At 37.1% G+C, this 18,644-nt stretch overlaps 4 protein-coding genes across 9 annotated transcripts; 2 read left to right on the forward strand and 2 right to left on the reverse strand.

The window, feature by feature from the left end:
- Nucleotides 1–10: 10 nt before the first annotated feature.
- Nucleotides 11–9,477, forward strand: Mondo (MLX interacting protein mondo). Of its 2 annotated transcripts, XM_011309092.1 has the most exons (9): nt 11–474; nt 1,767–2,115; nt 4,763–4,869; nt 5,861–5,934; nt 6,199–6,324; nt 6,399–6,612; nt 6,742–8,386; nt 8,514–8,767; nt 8,838–9,477. In XM_011309092.1, exons 2-9 carry the CDS (start codon nt 1,772–1,774, stop codon nt 8,957–8,959), a joined length of 2,886 nt encoding a protein of 961 aa, XP_011307394.1. In that variant the 5' UTR covers nt 11–474; nt 1,767–1,771; the 3' UTR covers nt 8,960–9,477. The 2 variants fall into 2 exon arrangements, with proteins under 2 accessions (XP_011307394.1, XP_011307395.1); XM_011309093.1 differs by lacking the exon at nt 11–474 and having other exon boundaries at nt 2,004–2,115; nt 4,767–4,869.
- Nucleotides 9,478–9,678: 201 nt separating this feature from the next.
- On the reverse strand, nt 9,679–16,220 carry spin (Protein spinster). Of its 4 annotated transcripts, none has more exons than XR_892399.1 (5): nt 15,693–16,220; nt 13,889–14,085; nt 12,309–13,344; nt 11,009–11,128; nt 10,092–10,179 (listed from the first exon to the last, which is right to left on the reverse strand). XR_892399.1 is itself a non-coding variant. In XM_011309097.1 (5 exons), the coding sequence occupies exons 1-4, from the start codon at nt 15,889–15,891 to the stop codon at nt 11,588–11,590; spliced, it is 1,485 nt and encodes a 494-aa protein (XP_011307399.1). In that variant the 5' UTR covers nt 15,892–16,220; the 3' UTR covers nt 10,092–10,179; nt 11,546–11,587. The 4 variants fall into 4 exon arrangements, 3 of the variants coding, with proteins under 3 accessions (XP_011307397.1, XP_011307399.1, XP_011307400.1); XM_011309097.1 differs by lacking the exon at nt 11,009–11,128 and adding an exon at nt 11,546–11,640; XM_011309098.1 differs by lacking the exon at nt 10,092–10,179 and adding an exon at nt 11,546–11,640 and having other exon boundaries at nt 11,062–11,128.
- A 101-nt stretch (nt 16,221–16,321) lies between these two features.
- Polr3I (RNA polymerase III subunit I) lies at nt 16,322–17,338 on the forward strand. Its single transcript, XM_011309101.1, has 3 exons — nt 16,322–16,619; nt 16,701–16,968; nt 17,043–17,338. Exons 1-3 carry the CDS (start codon nt 16,612–16,614, stop codon nt 17,160–17,162), a joined length of 396 nt encoding a protein of 131 aa, XP_011307403.1. The 5' UTR covers nt 16,322–16,611; the 3' UTR covers nt 17,163–17,338.
- Nucleotides 17,176–18,411, reverse strand: DENR (density-regulated protein). 2 transcript variants are annotated; one of them, XM_011309100.1, is made up of 5 exons: nt 18,247–18,411; nt 17,981–18,167; nt 17,609–17,873; nt 17,388–17,527; nt 17,176–17,315 (listed from the first exon to the last, which is right to left on the reverse strand). In XM_011309100.1, exons 2-5 carry the CDS (start codon nt 18,089–18,091, stop codon nt 17,271–17,273), a joined length of 561 nt encoding a protein of 186 aa, XP_011307402.1. In that variant the 5' UTR covers nt 18,092–18,167; nt 18,247–18,411; the 3' UTR covers nt 17,176–17,270. The 2 variants fall into 2 exon arrangements, with proteins under 2 accessions (XP_011307402.1, XP_011307401.1); XM_011309099.1 differs by having other exon boundaries at nt 17,981–18,114; nt 18,247–18,410.
- Between the last annotated feature and the right edge of the window lie 233 nt (nt 18,412–18,644).

The following is an 18,644-nucleotide window of genomic DNA, read 5'->3' on the forward strand; positions in this document are numbered from 1 at the left end:
AGCTGGTGTCCCTCGGACAATCCCCCAGTTAGTCGTGTTATCATCACAATAAACTCAACTAAACTCGTGTTACCACTGAGGTTTATTCATTATTACAATCCCCTCGACTCCCTCGAGCCCCGGAAAATTCAGTTCAATGTGATTTTTGGTGCAGCCATGAGACATTATCCGTCGCGCAATAGAAAATTCAGTCTGAGACCAGCCAGACTGACGCCAATGGTGTCCAGACAACACCAATTACCATCTATTTAACGTTTTATATATTTTTATTATCATTGGTGCAGTGATAATACATCGATTAAAATATTTCGGTGGTGTCTGGAGTTTTTGGTGGTATAATCAGTGTCTGTGCTGTCATTTCCAGTGAGTGATCATATGTTTTTGTCGCAACATCTTTTTTCAACGCATCGACAACGAAGGAATTTATTTCTCATTCTCACTCGACATTCTACTCTGGTCTCGATAAAGTGAAAGGTAAGTCTTTCCATCGGTTATTTCCTCATTTTTTTTTTCTTTTTTTTAATCATACTGGGGCACAGGGCAACTGAGGGGAGGGACAGGTTAATTAATTTGTTTTTGTCGTCTTCTAGAGAGATTCATCATATTTTATTTCTGCCTTTCATCTTCTCGGTCCTCTCGTCATCTTTATATTGACGAGTTCGAGATATTTATCGAGAGTTTGTTGTTTCTTTTGAATGGGAACTGTTGTTTTGGTTTGAGGAAAAGATTGATCGAATGGCGATTTTATTCACGTCTCTGTATTATCCACTGTCTTTCCATTTTTGTTTTCAGTTTTTTTTCTATTTGTTTTTGTTATTGCGAATTAATTTTTCATAGTAATTTTTGTAAAAATTTTCACTGGGGATTTCAGTCTTTTTTTTTACCAACAACTGAATTTTTTTTTTATATATATAAAAACAAATGTTTCAGTTTTTTTTATTTTTTCTATTTTTGCATTTTTATACGTGTGTTCCGATAATACGAAAAATAATTTCTCACATTTGTTATCGAATTTTGATTTTTCAGTGAAAATGGGTCGGGAAAATTTCGTCGACTCTCGGCCTCGGGTTTAAACTTTTTGTTTATTCAGTGGGTGGGAAAATATTGATAAGACGACTTATCGGTTCACTTTCTGGCGTTAGTTTTGGAAAATTTTCCATCGGGGGTCATTCACCCACAACAAACATGGTAGACGGCTGCATGAAAAAAAAATAATTGCTCGTGAAATCATCAGAAATTTTATTAATTCGCTGGACGAAAATTGAGGGATTTTTATTTGGTTTCGTGATGCTAGAGTACAAAGTTCACGGTGTGTTTATCTGGTGATTAAAACATGTGGGAAAAAATTGACTTTGAACGGAGGGAATTCTGTTTTTTCGTCGATCAATGAATACCGAGGCTAATGCACAAACAAACTTGACTATTATTTCAATATTTTCCTCTAGAATTCAACTCTTTCCGCTTTTCTCCCTGGAAATGACCCCTGGAAGGCAGCGTAAAAAAAATTGTTTATTAACCCAATGATCTCGCCTCACAAAGAGAAAAACAATCTTCATTAATTTTATTTTCATAATCTCCATCATAAATTGCCCATTTTTTAAATAAGTCAATAATTATTTTTTAAAATAAATGTGATTGTTACCTGGGAAAATTGAAATTCTATAATAATCATAATTTTTTCGATTATTAATTAATCATGGATGATAATTTATGAATATTAACCACAAATATTCAATAAAAAAAAATATTTGTTGTTATTTTGACAGTGGATATGCAGGCGGAGCTAATGTGTCGAAAACCACTTGTGATGACAGGAAGAAATATGTCAGAGCACCAGAATTATCACAGGGGTAAAAATGAATCTCGAGATTCACGGGAAACGATTCACTCTGGTCACTTCATGGTCTCGGATTTTGAGGCCGAGGCGCAGGACGACGAAGACGAGCTTGCGGTACCTGTACCCGAGGAAGAAGCTGCTAAACTCGCGATTGTCGCACCCGCTGGATTTTCTCTGGAGAGATTTGTTAATATATCGAATGCTGAGAAGAGCTCGCAGCAGCTCAGCATCGAGACGTCATTGAACAAATTATTTCAATGCATGTCACTCGCGTACAGGTGAGTTCGAGTCATCGGAATTTTTCCAGTTCGAGTATAGTGTGAATAATTACAGGCAAATATTCCTCGAGTTGTCATAAAATTTTTCCTTGGTACATGTTCCACGAAAGTGTGACTTTCACAGGAAAAACATTATTATTCGTCATTACCCAATGCAACGAATTTTCAATGGCGAAATCATGAAAAATTTCCGTGTAATTTTACGCTTGAAATTTTCAAAATTTAAATGTTGAAATTGAAAGGATTTTTTTTTCCATGAAAAGTTTGAAGATTTTCTTTTGTTGAATTACAGGAAAAAAACCGGTTCTTACAGAATGATTCTGATACTAGTCAGTCAGGTACTCGTGTTCCGAAAACATGAATATTCCGAGGTTATTTGAATCCGTTTGAATCGTATTCCCACGACTAGGTCTCGCCAGTTCTTCACAAGGTCCTGAGAAACCTGAAAATCAAATAAAAAAATATATATCAGTATATACCCGGGAATTCTGGTGGTCGGGGAATCCCTGGAGGACCTCGTGCAACAGAAAAATCCAACGGAAGTTGCGTAGACGATTGACGCGCAGGGAAGGATTCGGCAAATGCACGTGCGCTATTTTTTAAAAATACGTGGCGGTCAGACACTTTCCCCCATTATGGTATTTTATCACACGTTATCTTATCCAAGGTCATCACGACGTCACCCCAGATTTGAAAGGCCCAAAAAATTCACTTTTCCAGGTGTTCTCCCGACCGAAATTAAAATAAGAAAATCACATTGTACGATTTAATCTTCATCACATAAAATATTGAATAAAATGGAAATGTCAATATTGTAAAATTCTATTTCATCAATTGCGAAGTGTAATTAGTTTTACAACTCGACTTTTATCACGGGACAAATAGCAATTGCTATCAGATAAGAATAGCGCGAGGATAATTTTTTTCTATGGCGTTTTTAGTCTATTGCATGAACCGGAGGTGTGTCCTCACGATTCGTTATTCTTTGGAGAATTAATTATAGATCTGTGACGGAGGATCAACAAGTTGGAACGGCCTCTAAAGACGTGGATATGGGTGGGGAATTATTTTTAGACTTATTTCTCCGACATTGAAATATTTTCTAAAGATAGGAGCAATTCCATTGGTTTGTGGAAAGGCATTGGTGAAAATTTATTTACATCATTTCATGATTTTTCTGATGCGCATGATCTTCCTCTAAACTTTAACTTTATTGTCATTTCGAGAGAAAACCCGCGGGGACTCATTTTTTTTTTCGAGGCTGACCCCGATTATTATAATTATTTTTTAAAAATCATTTTGTACAGGCTCATGACATTTTTACCGCAAGGCCGGATGTTATTATAAAATTTTCTCCGCACAGGGAAAAATTGGAAATAAATTTCAAATCGTTTGATGCTCTATTCGTTTTTTTTTCATTGCCAATTAATTTACGTTCCTCACTTTCCTCTTCCTCATTATTAACTTTCAATTTAATTTTTAATTTTTTTAATTTTTAAATTCCGGCGATTCCTCAACTCGAGTTTTCGAGATCGGGGAAGCCGATAATGTGGGGGATTGTAAATAATGTCATTAGATAGCCGAGAAAATTTCCGCTGGAAAAGTCACAGTAAAAAACCTTTTATCTCCTCAAGTTTGCGAGATAACGAGGAAAATGGTTTTTCACATTGAAAAATTATTTCTCGTTGTAAATAATAAATTACTGCTGTTAAATAAATTCTGTTGATGTTTCAGTGGAAATTTTCTTGGCTTTTCAACGAGACTCTTCTCAATCCTCTAGGTATTCAGGCTCTCGAGATATCCACGAGTGATCAAGTTTCAATGAAATTTCTTTATGGTATTCATTATCGACTCGCGTATTTTTTTCACGATTAAATTATTATTGACATTGGAATCGCCGAGATAATAATTGACTCACAATTCATCATCACGCAGTGTCACACCCCTCAGCTTTGCATAAATGATCATAACTATGTTGATTAAACCACTGAATAATTGAAGATAATTCATGAACCCTTGCTTTGATAATCCGCATTTAAAATGAGTTTTACAGATTTACTTGATCTAGTTTTACTTGAACTAGAATATTCCACACATCCAAAACCATGAAAATCTTATTCTATCTCATTCTCTCGTTATTTTAATCTTCTATTCTGTCTACAATGTTGGAGGCTCGTCCTCTTCGTTCCCATTCAAATACATCTGACTGTTTCGTTACCCCTGATGATCTCACATTTTACATAACTATTTCCATCAAAATAACTCAAACTGTTCTCACTCTAAACTACTTACGAGCGTATCTCAATATAACGACTCGGATTATCTCTTTAATCTTTATACGATTGTCACTAAAAGAGGGGGAGAGGGTATTAGAAATCTTCCAGATCATGAGATAACGGAAATGACACGACGAATATCTCACATTGTGAAATGACAATTTCGAGAATTAAAAATCGAAAAGAAAAATACACGAAATGTAAATTCGAAATTTTTATGGGTAATTTCTCAGTTGATTATTATCTATTTTATTTATAACAACTGGAGAACGGCAGTGGCACGGGAGAGACTCTGGTTTTGCGATTATTTTTTATAGGTAGGGTGAAATAATGAATTTCACTCAATCAATCGATAAATCCATTTGTTCCAGACAGAAGCTGACGTCTCCTAAGTGGAATCGATTCAAAGGCATCAGACTGCGATGGAAGGACAAGATCAGGCTGAACAACGTCATCTGGAGATGTTGGCACATGCAGTGTAAGTTATATCACCGATAAAACCATTCCTAGAAAATAATTCTGCATGATCCCCGTAATATTTATCGTTGAAAGAAAATAGCAGCCAAGCGAAAGACGAAATATTTTCTTCGCCAGAAAATTATACCAGTTGGAAATTTATCCACCTGTTGAATATTTCATTTTATTTTTCACTCCCTTGGAGATATCTGCGGAAGGGTGGAGACTTGGGAAAATTTATCGATGATTTTTCAAGTAGTTCTGAACTAATTAATGGTCCCTCCGGCCTAGGAGATAAGACACGAGTTTAGCTCCGATAATTCAATGATAAGGATTCGCAAACACGAGAAACTTGCACGTTGTGAGAACGTGAATATTTTTAATTCCCACTTGAGAGGGGAAAAAATGATGGAAATGGGAATTGCTGTTGTTTAGTCGGGGATCGACCTGAGAGCAGTCGTCAGTGATTGTGTTGATAATTTTTTCTATTTTCTTTATTCGAGAATAATTGTAATTGAACAATAATTTGTTTTCGCGAATTTTCGTTTCGTTACATTTTTCATCTTTGTTTATTTAAAAAAAAAAATTTTCTGCGGCGTAATCGTTTGTAATTGTGGAAAAGGCATTGATCAATTGTCGAGTTGATTAATTGTGGGAATTTACGTCGAATCGTCGGGGAAGCGACAAAACGTTGACGATTATCGTTAGATCTTGCCGCTCGAGTGACAGAATTGATTTTTAGGATTAGAAAAATATCTCCATTTCGATTAAAAATGCGACGTCACAAAGTGGGGATTGGAACGGGGATTTTCGGAGGTGTTGAGAGTGATTGTGATAAAGCCGAGGGATTTTACATTCTGGTAATTGCTTTTTTTTTTCATCCAAACGAGACATGAGGTGTTCCCCCAAATTTTTTCAAATATTTATTCATTATCAATTATCGTTGTTGGTCTTTATGTTTTAAAACTCGAGAGGTACATCCCAAAAAAATTGTTTATTTTTTGTAATTGTAGTTATCCTGAAGCAAAATACCCTGGTGTGTCAATTTGCTTCTCCCCTGGACGTAGACACTCACAACAAGCCAGAAGTAAGTACTCGAGTTATTCCACTGTTCTTGATTAAAACCGAAGCCATGAAAATAATATATTTAGTCCCCGGGAAATTCATCTGGCTTCTCTCCAACAACCCCCGGACCTCAAACGTCACCGCACGTGAACTTTCCCCTCGATTAATCTCCAACAATTCCATTTCTCCAGAAAAATTCGAGTCTAATTAACGCAATGACCAATTAATTTCCCATTCAACATAATCACGTAATTTTTCAATTATCAATTTTTATCGATCACCCTAGGCAGTGGTGTTAGAGGGTAAATACTGGAAACGAAAATTAGCGGCGGTTACAGCGGAGTACAAAAAATGGCGTATGTTTTATCGGAACAAGATTCTTGGTTGGACCAACAAGGATGGAACAGATATGGTAAAATGAGTTTAATGAGCGAATATGGTCATTCATTCGTCAGCGATTTTGGTTTAATTATTTGATGCATGCAGTTGGAATCGATGGACATGCTGGACTGGAGCAGTGGTATGGGATCATCCGGGGGCTTTTCGTCAGGACTTATGAATTCCCACGGGAATCTCAGTGGTCTACAGGGCCCTGATAGTATGATGGTTGATGAGGATTATATGGAACTCATGACTGACACGTTATTCTCAACAATAAGCTCAAATCAACCCATTTATTTTCCCGATCCCCGAGAAATCGGTAATTTCAAATTATGACGATTATAATTATTTTTTAATTCATTGTTCAAGTCATGATATTTAATTGGTGAAATGAACCCGATATATTTGATCCACCCTGTTGAATTGAATTTTAAAAAATAATCTATAGCTCGTGGAGCGAGTCTCGCCGATTTTATCCAGCCGTCGCTGGGTCCTCTACAACCGAATCTTGACGACTTCATGGACACCCTGGAGCCGCTCCAGGAGTTTCTCATCTCAAAGCTGCCCCCAGTCCCTGAGGAGGACGATCTTTTTCGATCGACAAGCCTTAATCCCACCTACTCAGACCTCGACCTGATGTCCTCGATGAATCTTCAGGCATCTCAGCCTCAGAGCACCACTCAAATGTCTCAGGTACCTTCCACCATTCCCCAGCCCCCGACACCATCCGCACCCCTCCAATCCCTCCAGTACTCACCGAAATACATCCCAGCCCCACCCCAATCGACGCAAATCTACAGACCACCATCCACACCATCCGAGACCTATCAAAATCAGCGGGAAAAATCTCAGAGACCTGGACGTTCACCGTCAAGGTCGAATAGGATTATTCAACATCAGTCAGCCTCGGCTTTCCCCTCGTACCAGACGAGTTACAATCAAATGGACATGGGAGCCATCCAGGCGAATCAGAATAATCCACAGATTACATTGAATACTCTCGACAGTAGTTTTAATACTAGGGGAATTAAGGCCATTTCCACAACAACTTCGGGGATGGGTGATTGCTTCAAGGGCATTTCATCCCAGGGATTCGAGATGGAACAGAGTCCACAGGGAAATCAGCCTTTTAAATTCCGGGGTAATAACATGAAGAATATTGGGCAGAATATCCCACAGCAAGTCACCGTGACAGTCTCTTCAGCTTCTCCAGTGCCATCGCACATTCTTCTGCAGTGCAAGCCATCAGGTCTGGATTTAACTGCACCAGCTCTTCATCCAACCAAACTTCTCCCCAAGGGCACTGAAAAGGAGGAAATATTCGCTGTGCCGAAGTACCAGATGAAGGTGAAGAGCCGGAGCAGAAGTTCCAGTGCTCTTGGCTGCCAGAGAAATCATCCACCACCACTGGTGTCCGCTGTCTCCGATCCTGCCATTAATGTCAGTAATAATGTTTTATTAGCACAACTGTTGACGAATAATTCGAGTGGATTGTACACTGTCAGCACTGGTCCTGATAAAATAACGGGATTGGGAGGGAGTCAGAGTACTGGAGGCAAGGGGATGATGCAGATGGTTCAAGGAGGCAGCACTGGCGGTCAACTGGGTAGTCCGGGTAGAGGACAATTAAATAGTCCAGGTGGTGTTCAGAGTCAGGGTAGTCCCGGTGGTATGTTGATGTCGAGTAGTCAGTCACAGGGTAGTCCGGGTTCACCGAAAGATAGTGGAGTTCAGAGTCCCCAGACATTGAGTATAAGTCCACTTCACAGTCCGATGTGTCTGGGGTGTCCATTGTCACCAGGATCTAGGATTTATGTCAAGGGTGAACGGGAAGGTGGGGGCTACAAGGAGCAGAGACGGGTGGGGCACATTCATGCCGAGCAGAAGAGGAGGTACAACATAAAGAATGGCTTTGATATGCTACACAGTCTCATACCTCAGTTGAGTCAGAATCCTAATACTAAATTGAGTAAGGCTGCGATGCTGCAAAAGGGAGCCGATTATATTCGACAGCTCCGAGCTGAACGAAATCAGATCAAGGAGGAAATGGAGAATTTGCGTCATCAGATCGAGTGCCTTAATACTTCTATAAGGTATGTCATTATAATCGACAGATTCGCCCCAGAATATTTGATTTATTTTATTCAGTGAGGATTGAGGGCACGCTATAATATTTATAAATTATCTGTAATTATTTATGGAAGCGCTAATTTTCTTTAGCAACTGTCAGTCAATGCTACCTGCGACTGGTGCCCCAGTATCTCGACAACGCACTAATAAGATGAAGGAGATGTTCGACGAGTATGTGAGGAAGAGGACACGGGAGAACTGGAAATTCTGGATTTTCAGTATTTTATTGGAGCCCCTGATGATATCGTTCAATACCTCCGTCTCCACGGCCAGTGTCGAGGACCTCTGCAGGAGCACAATACTCTGGGTTGAGCAGCATTGCTCTCTGGTTGATCTTAGGCCAGGTGAGCCATTGTTGTGAATTTATTCATTTCATCCGATCGATTTGCCAGTTGCAATGGAATTTTTTTACAGCTGTGTTGAATTCACTGAGGTATCTGTGCACTGCGACAGATATTTTATCAGACCCTGGACGCCTTCCTGAAGAAGCTCTGGCTGCTATCAATCACACTGAGAGACGTAAATCGATGCAGTGACACCACCAAAATTATCTCGATAGAACAAGCACAAAGATAATACAAGCTCTTTCAATACCTAAAGTGCAATTTTTGTCTCATGTCATTTTAATATTGTTTAGACTAATTGCTAATTACTCTCGGTTTTTCTGCAAATTCGAGGTTTTTTTTTTTCATGGGTACAGATGGAGTTGAGAAGAAATGTGGAATTTCACAACAGAAATACGGAAAATTCTCATGTTTATTTTTGATCGACAACAGATTTCCACGATTTTTATTAAAAACTCTAGCATAATTATAAACAATCATAACGCCATCAAATCCTTAAAAAAAGAAAGCTAAAAATATTTTTATACGAATTTGGCACCACTAGAACCATAAAAAATGCCAATGAACTCTAGTGTATAAAAACTCATTTTTGTTGAAAAAAAATTGTTGACCTTTTCCCAGAATTTACACATTAGTATCAAGAATGTAAAAAGAATAAATAAAGTTACTTATATTTGTTATAAAATATAATAAAAAAAGAACAACGATAACCATTAATTATTTATTTTCAAGAGAAAGCACCCAAAAGTTTTTTTCCAATTTTTCTCCCAATAAAACAAAGAAAAAAATTGGAGAAAACGGGAAAAAATGTACAAAAAAGTTTCTATATTATTATTATGCAGTTTGAATAACAGTTAATTAGCGTCATTATAAAAAATATAATTTAAATACTAGCAATACATTACATTATCTTTTTCGTCCAATTTTTTTTTCCAAAAAACACCTCAAATCAGTTGAAACAATTGAGCGATTTCAACAATTATATTCCATCATTAGAAATGATGACTTTACATGGATACCATTGCACAGCCTAGCATCAGTAAATACTAGAATAATTTTAATATTATCTATTCCAAAGTCTATTGCCCAAAAAGTACTCTATTACTAACAAAATTGTTGTTGACTTGTCAAGAAATCACTTTTTCGATTATATCTGAATACCCACAACTGACAAAAAACTGAATTGATAAATTTTAAACTTGACTCGGAATTTTGCTGCTAAAAATGGCGAGAACAACGCGAATTCGAGACGAGAAAAAAAGAGAGTGAGAAAAAAAAACATCACACTGAAGATTCATTAAGAAATTAATTCATCAGTCGGTTGTTAATTAATTGCTGCACTACAGTGCATTATTTTAGCTATCTATCAGTGTCCTCTGGTCTGATGAGAGAAGTTCCAACTGCAGTTGTGTCTGAAACAATATGATAAATTAAACAATTGATTAATTAATTATTTTTTATGGAGGTGTCATTCATTCCTCTGCAAAACTCCACAACCAGAATTTATAATTTTGATCAACTGACTAATTTCATCAATCAAATTCTAACGAAAAAAAAAAAAATATATATAAAACCCAAAATTTCAATTTCTAATCAATCAGATTGATGAATCAATTGATAACTATCCTTTAAAAAATGTGTTTCCATAGAGAAACGGGAGATTTTTAATCCTACATTCTCTCTGGAGAGAAAATATTAAAAAAATTACAATAATTGAAAACAAGGAATTGAAATAAAAAGTCAAATAATTGTTTCGATGAATTTATTTATCCGTGAATGATTTCAAGTTTGGGGAATAATTTCACTCATGCAAAATATCGTAGGATCTATTGAAAAATCTATATCTATAAACGACTCCAAGCAACTACAAAAATCCAACTACACGTCTTAATTCAATGATTAATAAATGGTAATCAATTATTCAGTAATTTATACAGCGTAATTATAAGCGTATGCAAAGCCAAGGGGGTGAAGCCTGGCAAAGATGAATAATGGATCAGTGATTATCTCGGAGATTCCAGTGTCAATGAAAATTGAATCATGCCAAAAAAAAAAACTCGAGCTGATAATTAAATTCACAGAGAAATTTTTTTTCCCGCAAAAATTTTCCCAAAATCGTAAAATCAAAAATCGTGTGTATTAATCACCAGAATCTCCAAGCAATTAAAAAACCAAATTGAAAATGAATAATGAGGAAGGAGAAACTGAGGAAAATAAATTAATTGTAAATGAAAAAAATACCATAAATACAGCATCAGACAATACTATTGTTGTGAGGCCCGCACTCTTGACATTATTTTTTCTATAAATGCGTTGACTCAGCCTGCCCAATATTCTTAGTTTCTAGACATTTTTGATTTGCTGGAATAAAATACCATTTTTTTTGGTGGTTTTTAAAATCAGGAAAGACGAGTCCTCACATGCAGTCCGCCGTTTCCCCCCTCCAATAACAATCAATTAACATAAATAAACATTAGATTATATTTTATCACTGCTGATGATCCGGATTTAATTGTGCATTGTGCGTCGCGTTGCTGTGCCAGTGAATACAATTAATATTTATTGCACGAGCATAATTAGCATTAGCCCAGACAAGAATGAATAAATTTCCAAATATGAAAAAAAAAAAGTGATGATCAGTCGTAGCGACTACAATGAGCATTGAATAATGATCCAAAAACAATCAAACCGTCGATGAAAAATAGTGACAGAAATATTATACCCCTGCAAAAATTGTAATAACTCCCACAAATAACGATAAATAATTGAAAAAGTTACCACATAGTCTTGAGAACTTGACAACAGACTCAACAAGTAACATCAGTCTTCCAATTTCTGTGGCACTAGCTCCAAACTTGATAAGAACTCATGCACTGTGCAAAACATTCGTGTTGATTAAATAACAAATTGTCACCAGATAAATCCTCTTTAAATTCGTAAATCTGCATTTTCTCTACAGTTAGATATTTCATGTGTATTAAAGAAATTTTTTTTCATTCACTGTCCGCACACTTTGCAACGTAAAAAGCAATTTTACTGCGTGTTTTACCCAACGAGGTTAATTACAAATATTGATAACAGGATTATTACAATTCAGCAGTGAAGTGGATTATTTATTTGTCAATATAATAAAAAATACGCAATTCACCAGGCATTATGGTGGGTGTAAATAATTTGACAGTCAATGACAATATAGAATTGAAATTAATTGTCAAATGGTGGCAATGATAAACTGCGTAGTTTTCATTATTTTTCTGTCAACTTGCCAGACCTCTTGGAATCAATATCTCGATCTGACCCCTTTCCACAATTTTTTCTCTTTTCTATCATTACTTGAATTACTGTTATTTTACATTACACAAAAATATGTTCGATAGACAATACATTTGGTCCTCGTTTAAACAATTACAAATCCTCCATTCGAAGGAAAAAGTGGATATTCTGAATCGTGAATGACGAGATTGTAGCCACTTTTAAGGAGTCAATGATTTCCACTTCACTGGAGAATATTCAAATAGATTCAATAGTTTTGTCTACTCACCAGCAATCGTGAGATCGACCAACGCCTTGTCCTTCTGTATATGAAGAGCCGTGAGAAAAAAAAAGAGGGCCCCGAGTACCTCGACGAAAATAGTCAAGAATAACGAATATTGAAGGCATTTGAAGTCGACGTAATCATTACTTGGCTCTCCCGGTGTGAGAAAATACGGCCTCAGACCTTCCGACATAACTCCAATGATATAAGGACTCCCAGCATCACCGAGGGCATGTGCCACGAGAATCTGGAATGCCTCAGCAGTGGATCTCCTCGTGGGAATGACAACGTACAGGAGCATATCAGCGACAATTGACCAATTGAGGTTCAAGGCTAGTTGCCCCAGGAAGATGACCGTAAAACAGACAATGGAATTCCCACTGGAAGTAATAATCGCGAGGAAGATCATGGGTGCACTGATAAGCAAGCCAATCCCACAGATAAGAGGATCAGCCTGGTGCCACCTGGCCCTCATCCTCTGGGCCATGATGGAGCCCAAGGGAACCCCAATGAGTCCTGCGAGCATTGCAATGCCCCCGAACACAAATGACACGTCATTTACTACTAATGACTTTTCCTTTTGGAGTTTAAGACCCAATTCGAGGAATTTTGGGGCCCAGAGGGCAAGAGCACCGGCAACAAACGCCACGCAGGTGAATCCAGCAGTTGATAGCATAAAACTTGGATTCTTGACTAGGGCACGAATGTCGTTACTCCACGTGGTACTTGCGATGTGAGAACCTCCCTCTTTCTCACCACGAACTGGATCCCTAACGAATACGAGGATGAGGGCAATGGCGATTATTCCAAGGGCCGGTGTAATCCTCAGGCCCCACTGCCACTGGCCTGTGGCAGCAGCTACTTTTCCACCGGTTATGTAACCGAGTCCACTACCAACTGGGATGGCAAAGTAAAACAGTGCCAACATCTTGGATCGAGTGTCTTTTACGAATAAATCACTTATTATCGTTGGGGCTATCGTCGAGTAACTCGCCTCACCTATGCCCACGCACATCCGAAAGATTAGGAACCACTCGTACGTCTGCAACAGTAAGACGTAATGACTCATTTATTTTTTATTGCTCCTAGTTGCGCTAGTTTACATGTCATTGCATTTAATCAGTTTAACGCTGACACAAAAATTCAATATTTTATATTTTTAATTTGACATTGCAATTATTAATTTTCTCATTTTTCAGAAAATTCAATTCATAAATTAGAAAAAATTGTAATATCAATATAAATTTGGATTTAAAATGTTGATTTGGAATTGTCCAACGTAATTTCCATTTATTATCTCCGAATCACAAAAGAATGTATAGAAAAATTCGAAGAGAAAGTTTCCCCCAGTGAATATAATCCATTGAATTTTTTCCCGATTTGATAGTTATTCCGTGTTGAGTCCCCAAAAATATCAACAAACAAGGGATTTCTGGAATTTATGAACCGCGTAACTCGCCAGAAGGTGCCCCTCCCCGGGAAAAGACTCTCTCCGAACGAAAATAAATCTCGTCCCCAGTCATCTCCATTGGACAATTGAAAGAAATTCCCCGGATCACTTTAAAACGATTTACGAGCGTTTTTACCTTCATATAAGATCCAATTAGGGTTGTCAGACACCACAGGAATACACCAGCACTCATGATGATTTTTCTATTGTATCTGTCCCCCAAGTATCCGAACAAGGGAGCGAATATCATATAACTGACGATAAAAGCCGTCTGCAGGAGACCAGATTGATCGTTACCTAATTCAAACTCTTTTTGTATCTCCGATAAAATTCCTGAAATAACAATAAATAGTCAATAAATATTGCGAGCGATGAATAAACAAAAAGATTTTCAATAGCAATTATTTCCACATCCCATCGGCTGTCGCGGAAAAAAATTATCGAGGGCATTCGATGATTCAATGAAAGACAATCAATGAATCAATTTATTATTGAATTAAAGAACAGAAAGGATGGACTAGGAATCAGCGACTCGCAAGCATTATTTATTGAAAAATTGTTAGGTGTCATTTGAGAAATTATTCATTATTAATTGTAAATAAAATTTGTCATTGTTTCAAAAAATGATGAATTGTCGGCTCAATCGAGAATTTTTTGTCGTTTACTTTTGGTTTATTGAGGAGTTGAGAAAGGGAGGGAGTACTGTCTAAAAATAATCTCATTAGAAAGCCGACGATATGGCGAGTAAAAAACATTGAAGATTGGCTGATTTAACAGCGAGACCTCGCACTCGCTAAAAATGCTGTCAAGGACGGTTTTTTGTTTGATATCATTTTTCAATTCTCCATCGATTTTCGAGTATAAACTCGTGGAGAATTACTCGGCGTTTGCAATTATCTTGATATTTTGATGAAATCTTTTTGAAAAAATATTTTATACTTTCGAATCAACTCGGGATTTCAACATTTTGATGCAAAAAATACCAAACACTCAAGGGGAATAGTGCATTCGATTTATGGGGCACATTGTGGAGTACTTTGTGGTACCCACAGATGTTTCCACTTTTATGGGTTTATTTTAAACGTTTGTTTTTCGATAAACCGTCGTTCTGCTCACTGGGGAATTTTTTTCTCTGAAAAATGGGACACGTTTTTGGTTTTCATGAGATAAAAAAATTGTTATCAGGGGGAGAGGTATTGACAAGACGGGGGATTTCGGGGGAGGTCCTCGGGTTTATGTAAATATTGATTTCAGCCGGAAGTGCAGACTTTTCGTTGCACCTCGGAGGCATCAACTGCAACCCGAACCGTAAATTTTTTTTCGCTGCTGAACATCGGAGTTAAAATTATGAAAACATCATTCGAATTTAAAAAATTATTCCCAAAATAGAAATAGGACGTTTTATAATTTTCCCACCGCAATTCCCCTGATGAATTGCATCATTAACAAGTGGATAATTTCATTTTTTTATTTTGTCCACAATTTGTTCATTAATCGTTGTACAATTGCGCTTCACAGAAATAACATTTTCAGAGCTAATTAAAAGCTACAATAAAATTTGCTAAAAAAAATCGTTATCTCTCTAAATCTCAAAGATATCCCCGACCAACTTATTGGAGAAATAATTCGCCGGATTTCGCTTCTCCTTATTTCATCTGCAAAATTTTTAAACTATATCTAATTAACATTTCTTTTCTTTCATTCAATTCGGCAGTAATAAAACTTAAATGAAAACCACGAGTAATTCTCTAAAGTTGAATTAAAAAATATGAAACTATTGCACCCTCATATTAAATAAAGATGGAATAAAAAAAAAATTAAACATCCAATACTGGTGGGCGGAAAAGCTCTGAAAAACTATGACAACTGAATATATAAATGAATGAATGAATGAATGAATGAATGAACGAATGGATGAAAGAATGGATGAATGAACTCACCAGCAATAGTAGTCCTGTCCATGTAATTAATCAAATTGACGAAGCAGAGGACGATAACAGTGATCCACTCCTTCCTGGATATTCTCCTGTCGCGGATGGTATCGAGCCCCTTATCATCATTACTGCCATTGGCCACCGGTTCTTCATTAACAACAAGATGTTGTCGAGAGACATTAGATGGAATTCCGTTGTCCTCCATCCTTTCACCGTTATTTAATCCCCCAGGAAGCTATCAAATTGTCACCAATAAACCCCCGAGGAATTGAATAAGAGCAGGAAATTAAATAGTCGACAGTGTTCTTGAGGTGTTTAGCACACCAAGGGGTGACATAACTGAGTGGTGAGCACTATTTTATGACACCTCAGCAACAGCGGTACCAGGAGTCACACCACCCAACAACTGACGAACCAGAAGCCCCCAATGTAAAGATCACCCAGACACCAATCCCCACTCTTGTTTTACTCAAGATTATTTACAAACACCAGCTCAACACTCAAGTCTTCAGGTATTTGGCACCATTTTGGTCTCGGTTGGTCATCAAAGAAAACCGTAATCCAGGCTAATCAACTGGAGAATTACCGACTGGGGATATCCCGGGGTAAATTCACTGATGGTAACTTCTTCTTCTTCTTGTCTTTCAAAAATTTATGCTCAGCCCCCTCCCCCTCTTTCTGCAGCTAAAATAACCGATTCTTCGAGTTTCTTGGATTTTGTCATTATTTCGTGAGTCATGGAGTTTTCAGTTTCAAAAAACGCAAGGCAATTATCCCACCGTTCGATATTAGGGTAAAAAGTAAAAAATTGTAAACATGCGGAGGAATTCTAACCTGAAAAAAATATTTCAATTTTGATTGCTCTTAATCTGAAGATAAATGAGAATTCAGTGAAGAATTTTTGGTTGGAGATTCGTGGAGAGAAATGGAGGTGTAAGTTTTTTTTTATCGTATGGAAATTTAATTTTTCACGCAATTAAATGTATATATAAATAATAATTAAATTAATTTCAGGTTGAAGGAGAATTCTGCTTACTTGAGTAATTTTGAAGTTCTCGAGATTCTGAAACAGGTGAGAGGAAATAAAACGCAGAAATCGCGAAATCAACTCGCGACAATAACGTATCAAACTGTGAGGTATCTGGAGGATACCCCATGCAAAATCCAAAATTCAGAGAAGATCAGGGGTTTTTTGAAAGCTGTCGAGAGCTTTAATTTGACGAAATGTGAAAAATTGACGCTCATTAATCTGTGCCCCAAGACTGCCATAGAAATTCAATTGGTGAGACCCCAAAATTCATTGAATTCAATTTTTTTATTCAACTCTCATTTTTTTTAATTATGAAAATTTATCAGATTATAGAAGAGAGTGAAGATCGTCTGTCAGAGGAACAGGTTGAATCTCTCCTCCAGGTGATTTCAACTCATCTGGGGGAACCTGAGGAACCGGAGGAAGAGCCAGGAGAGGCGGAGTAGATAATTCAATGTATTTACATCTCATTACGAGAAAGAAAAACTTATATTTCATTACATCGAGGGAGTTTCATCATAAATATTGTGCGAGCTTTTGAGCTGATCGATTAATTATCTCTTCTGATCGCCGAGATCATCTATCGAGTCCTCGTCAATCTGAAAATATTCACAAAACAAACAATTCGTCAATCATGATGAATTCACGAGTAAACGTTCAATTTTTATCACCTGAGGCCATTTCTCTGGAATCACATCGAACAAGTCGTCCTTGACGTCTCCCTGGATCACAATTTCATCATCTCCTGTTACACTAGACCCACAGGCGAATTTACTACCGAAAAATTTTGCTGCCACTTTCAAATCAATATCTGAAAAGAAAAAACAACCGTGAGTTTTTCGATGGAAACGAATAAATCATATGTGCTTATCGAAACAAAATGGAGATTTACCAAAGGTACTGAGTCCTGTAACTACAGTCACTGATTTTTTCTTTCCTCGAGGGGCTCTGGAGACTGTCACCAGTTTAGGCACGTCCTCCTTTTTCTTGGTTTTCAACATACCCTTGCCACCTCTTTTTTGACGCTTCTTTTCATCCTCACCACCTCCAGACTCTGTGCTTCCGTCCTCCACTAATTTTACTTTTTCAAATTCGTTTGGGAGATTTCGCTCCAGCCATTGCTTGCATTTCTCGTACTCCGGGTAGTACTCGCAGTACTAGAAAAAAAATAATCATGAATTGAGAACATTTTTATCGCTCAATTCCGTCACAGTACGTCAATCAATTGCATTTGACATTTGTTTATTCTTAATTGATCATTTACCTCGATGGGAAGTGAACAATTTCCACAATATTGTACTCGAATTGGATAAGTAACATTCGGATCAGGTCCCAGACGAAACTCAACCTGAGGTTTATCACTTCCTTCTGACATTTTCACCTATAACCTCTCGAATTCTGGAACGAAATCGAATTATTGGATTTTTAATTCACTCTCCGACCCCTAAAGCCTTTAAAAACCACAACAATTTTTTTTATTTTCATTCTGAAAATAGAAATAGAGGAAAAGTAATTTTCCTTTTTACTCACTTTTCTCTCGAACAATTCTAGGAAGTGAATTTGGGGTTAAGAAACGGGTGGTGTCGTTGGTACTATAACAGCTGTACAATCGGATACTAAAGTTTATAAATTTATCTTTAAACGAACTTTAGTACCTGACTGTACATCGCACGAGGAAAAAAATTGCGGCAATTGCGAAGGAAAATGTTTAATAAAAAATTCATTGAATTAGATTTATTAATTTATTATTTATTTATCCATTTAATACATAATTCAAATAATTAGAAGTTGGGGGAGTGGGGAGACTAAGCCTCGCGCGGGCAATTGGACTGCAATACGAAAATCATTTAGATTAGTCAAAATGAATGGTTGAGTTCTTCTAATTTTATTATAAATATTTACCGCCAGCCATTCATCTATTCTTGCTT

The sequence above is a fragment of the Fopius arisanus genome, unplaced genomic scaffold (assembly GCF_000806365.1).
Source record: "Fopius arisanus strain USDA-PBARC FA_bdor unplaced genomic scaffold, ASM80636v1 scaffold00064, whole genome shotgun sequence".
Taxonomy (NCBI): Eukaryota; Metazoa; Arthropoda; class Insecta; order Hymenoptera; family Braconidae; genus Fopius; species Fopius arisanus.

What these genes read in the sequence shown, in the direction of transcription:
- spin (XM_011309095.1), bottom strand. Translation starts at nt 15,891, where the DNA reads ATGGAGGACAACGGAATTCCATCTAATGTCTCTCGACAACATCTTGTT. An exon ending in GGACAGGACTACTATTGCTG is followed by an intron (nt 14,086 to 15,692) that starts GTGAGTTCATTC and finishes TTGTTATTTCAG; the next exon opens with GAATTTTATCGGAGATACAA. An exon ending in GGTCGATCTCACGATTGCTG is followed by an intron (nt 10,180 to 12,308) that starts GTGAGTAGACAA and finishes ATATTGTTTCAG; the next exon opens with ACACAACTGCAGTTGGAACT.
- Polr3I (XM_011309101.1), top strand. An exon ending in CTGCCATAGAAATTCAATTG is followed by an intron (nt 16,969 to 17,042) that starts GTGAGACCCCAA and finishes AAAATTTATCAG; the next exon opens with ATTATAGAAGAGAGTGAAGA.
- Mondo (XM_011309092.1), top strand. Translation starts at nt 1,772, where the DNA reads ATGCAGGCGGAGCTAATGTGTCGAAAACCACTTGTGATGACAGGAAGA. An exon ending in GAGATGTTGGCACATGCAGT is followed by an intron (nt 4,870 to 5,860) that starts GTAAGTTATATC and finishes TTGTAATTGTAG; the next exon opens with TTATCCTGAAGCAAAATACC. An exon ending in TCCCGATCCCCGAGAAATCG is followed by an intron (nt 6,613 to 6,741) that starts GTAATTTCAAAT and finishes AATAATCTATAG; the next exon opens with CTCGTGGAGCGAGTCTCGCC.
- DENR (XM_011309100.1), bottom strand. Translation starts at nt 18,091, where the DNA reads ATGTCAGAAGGAAGTGATAAACCTCAGGTTGAGTTTCGTCTGGGACCT. An exon ending in ATTGTTCACTTCCCATCGAG is followed by an intron (nt 17,874 to 17,980) that starts GTAAATGATCAA and finishes TTTTTTTTCTAG; the next exon opens with TACTGCGAGTACTACCCGGA. An exon ending in TTCCAGAGAAATGGCCTCAG is followed by an intron (nt 17,316 to 17,387) that starts GTGATAAAAATT and finishes GAATATTTTCAG; the next exon opens with ATTGACGAGGACTCGATAGA.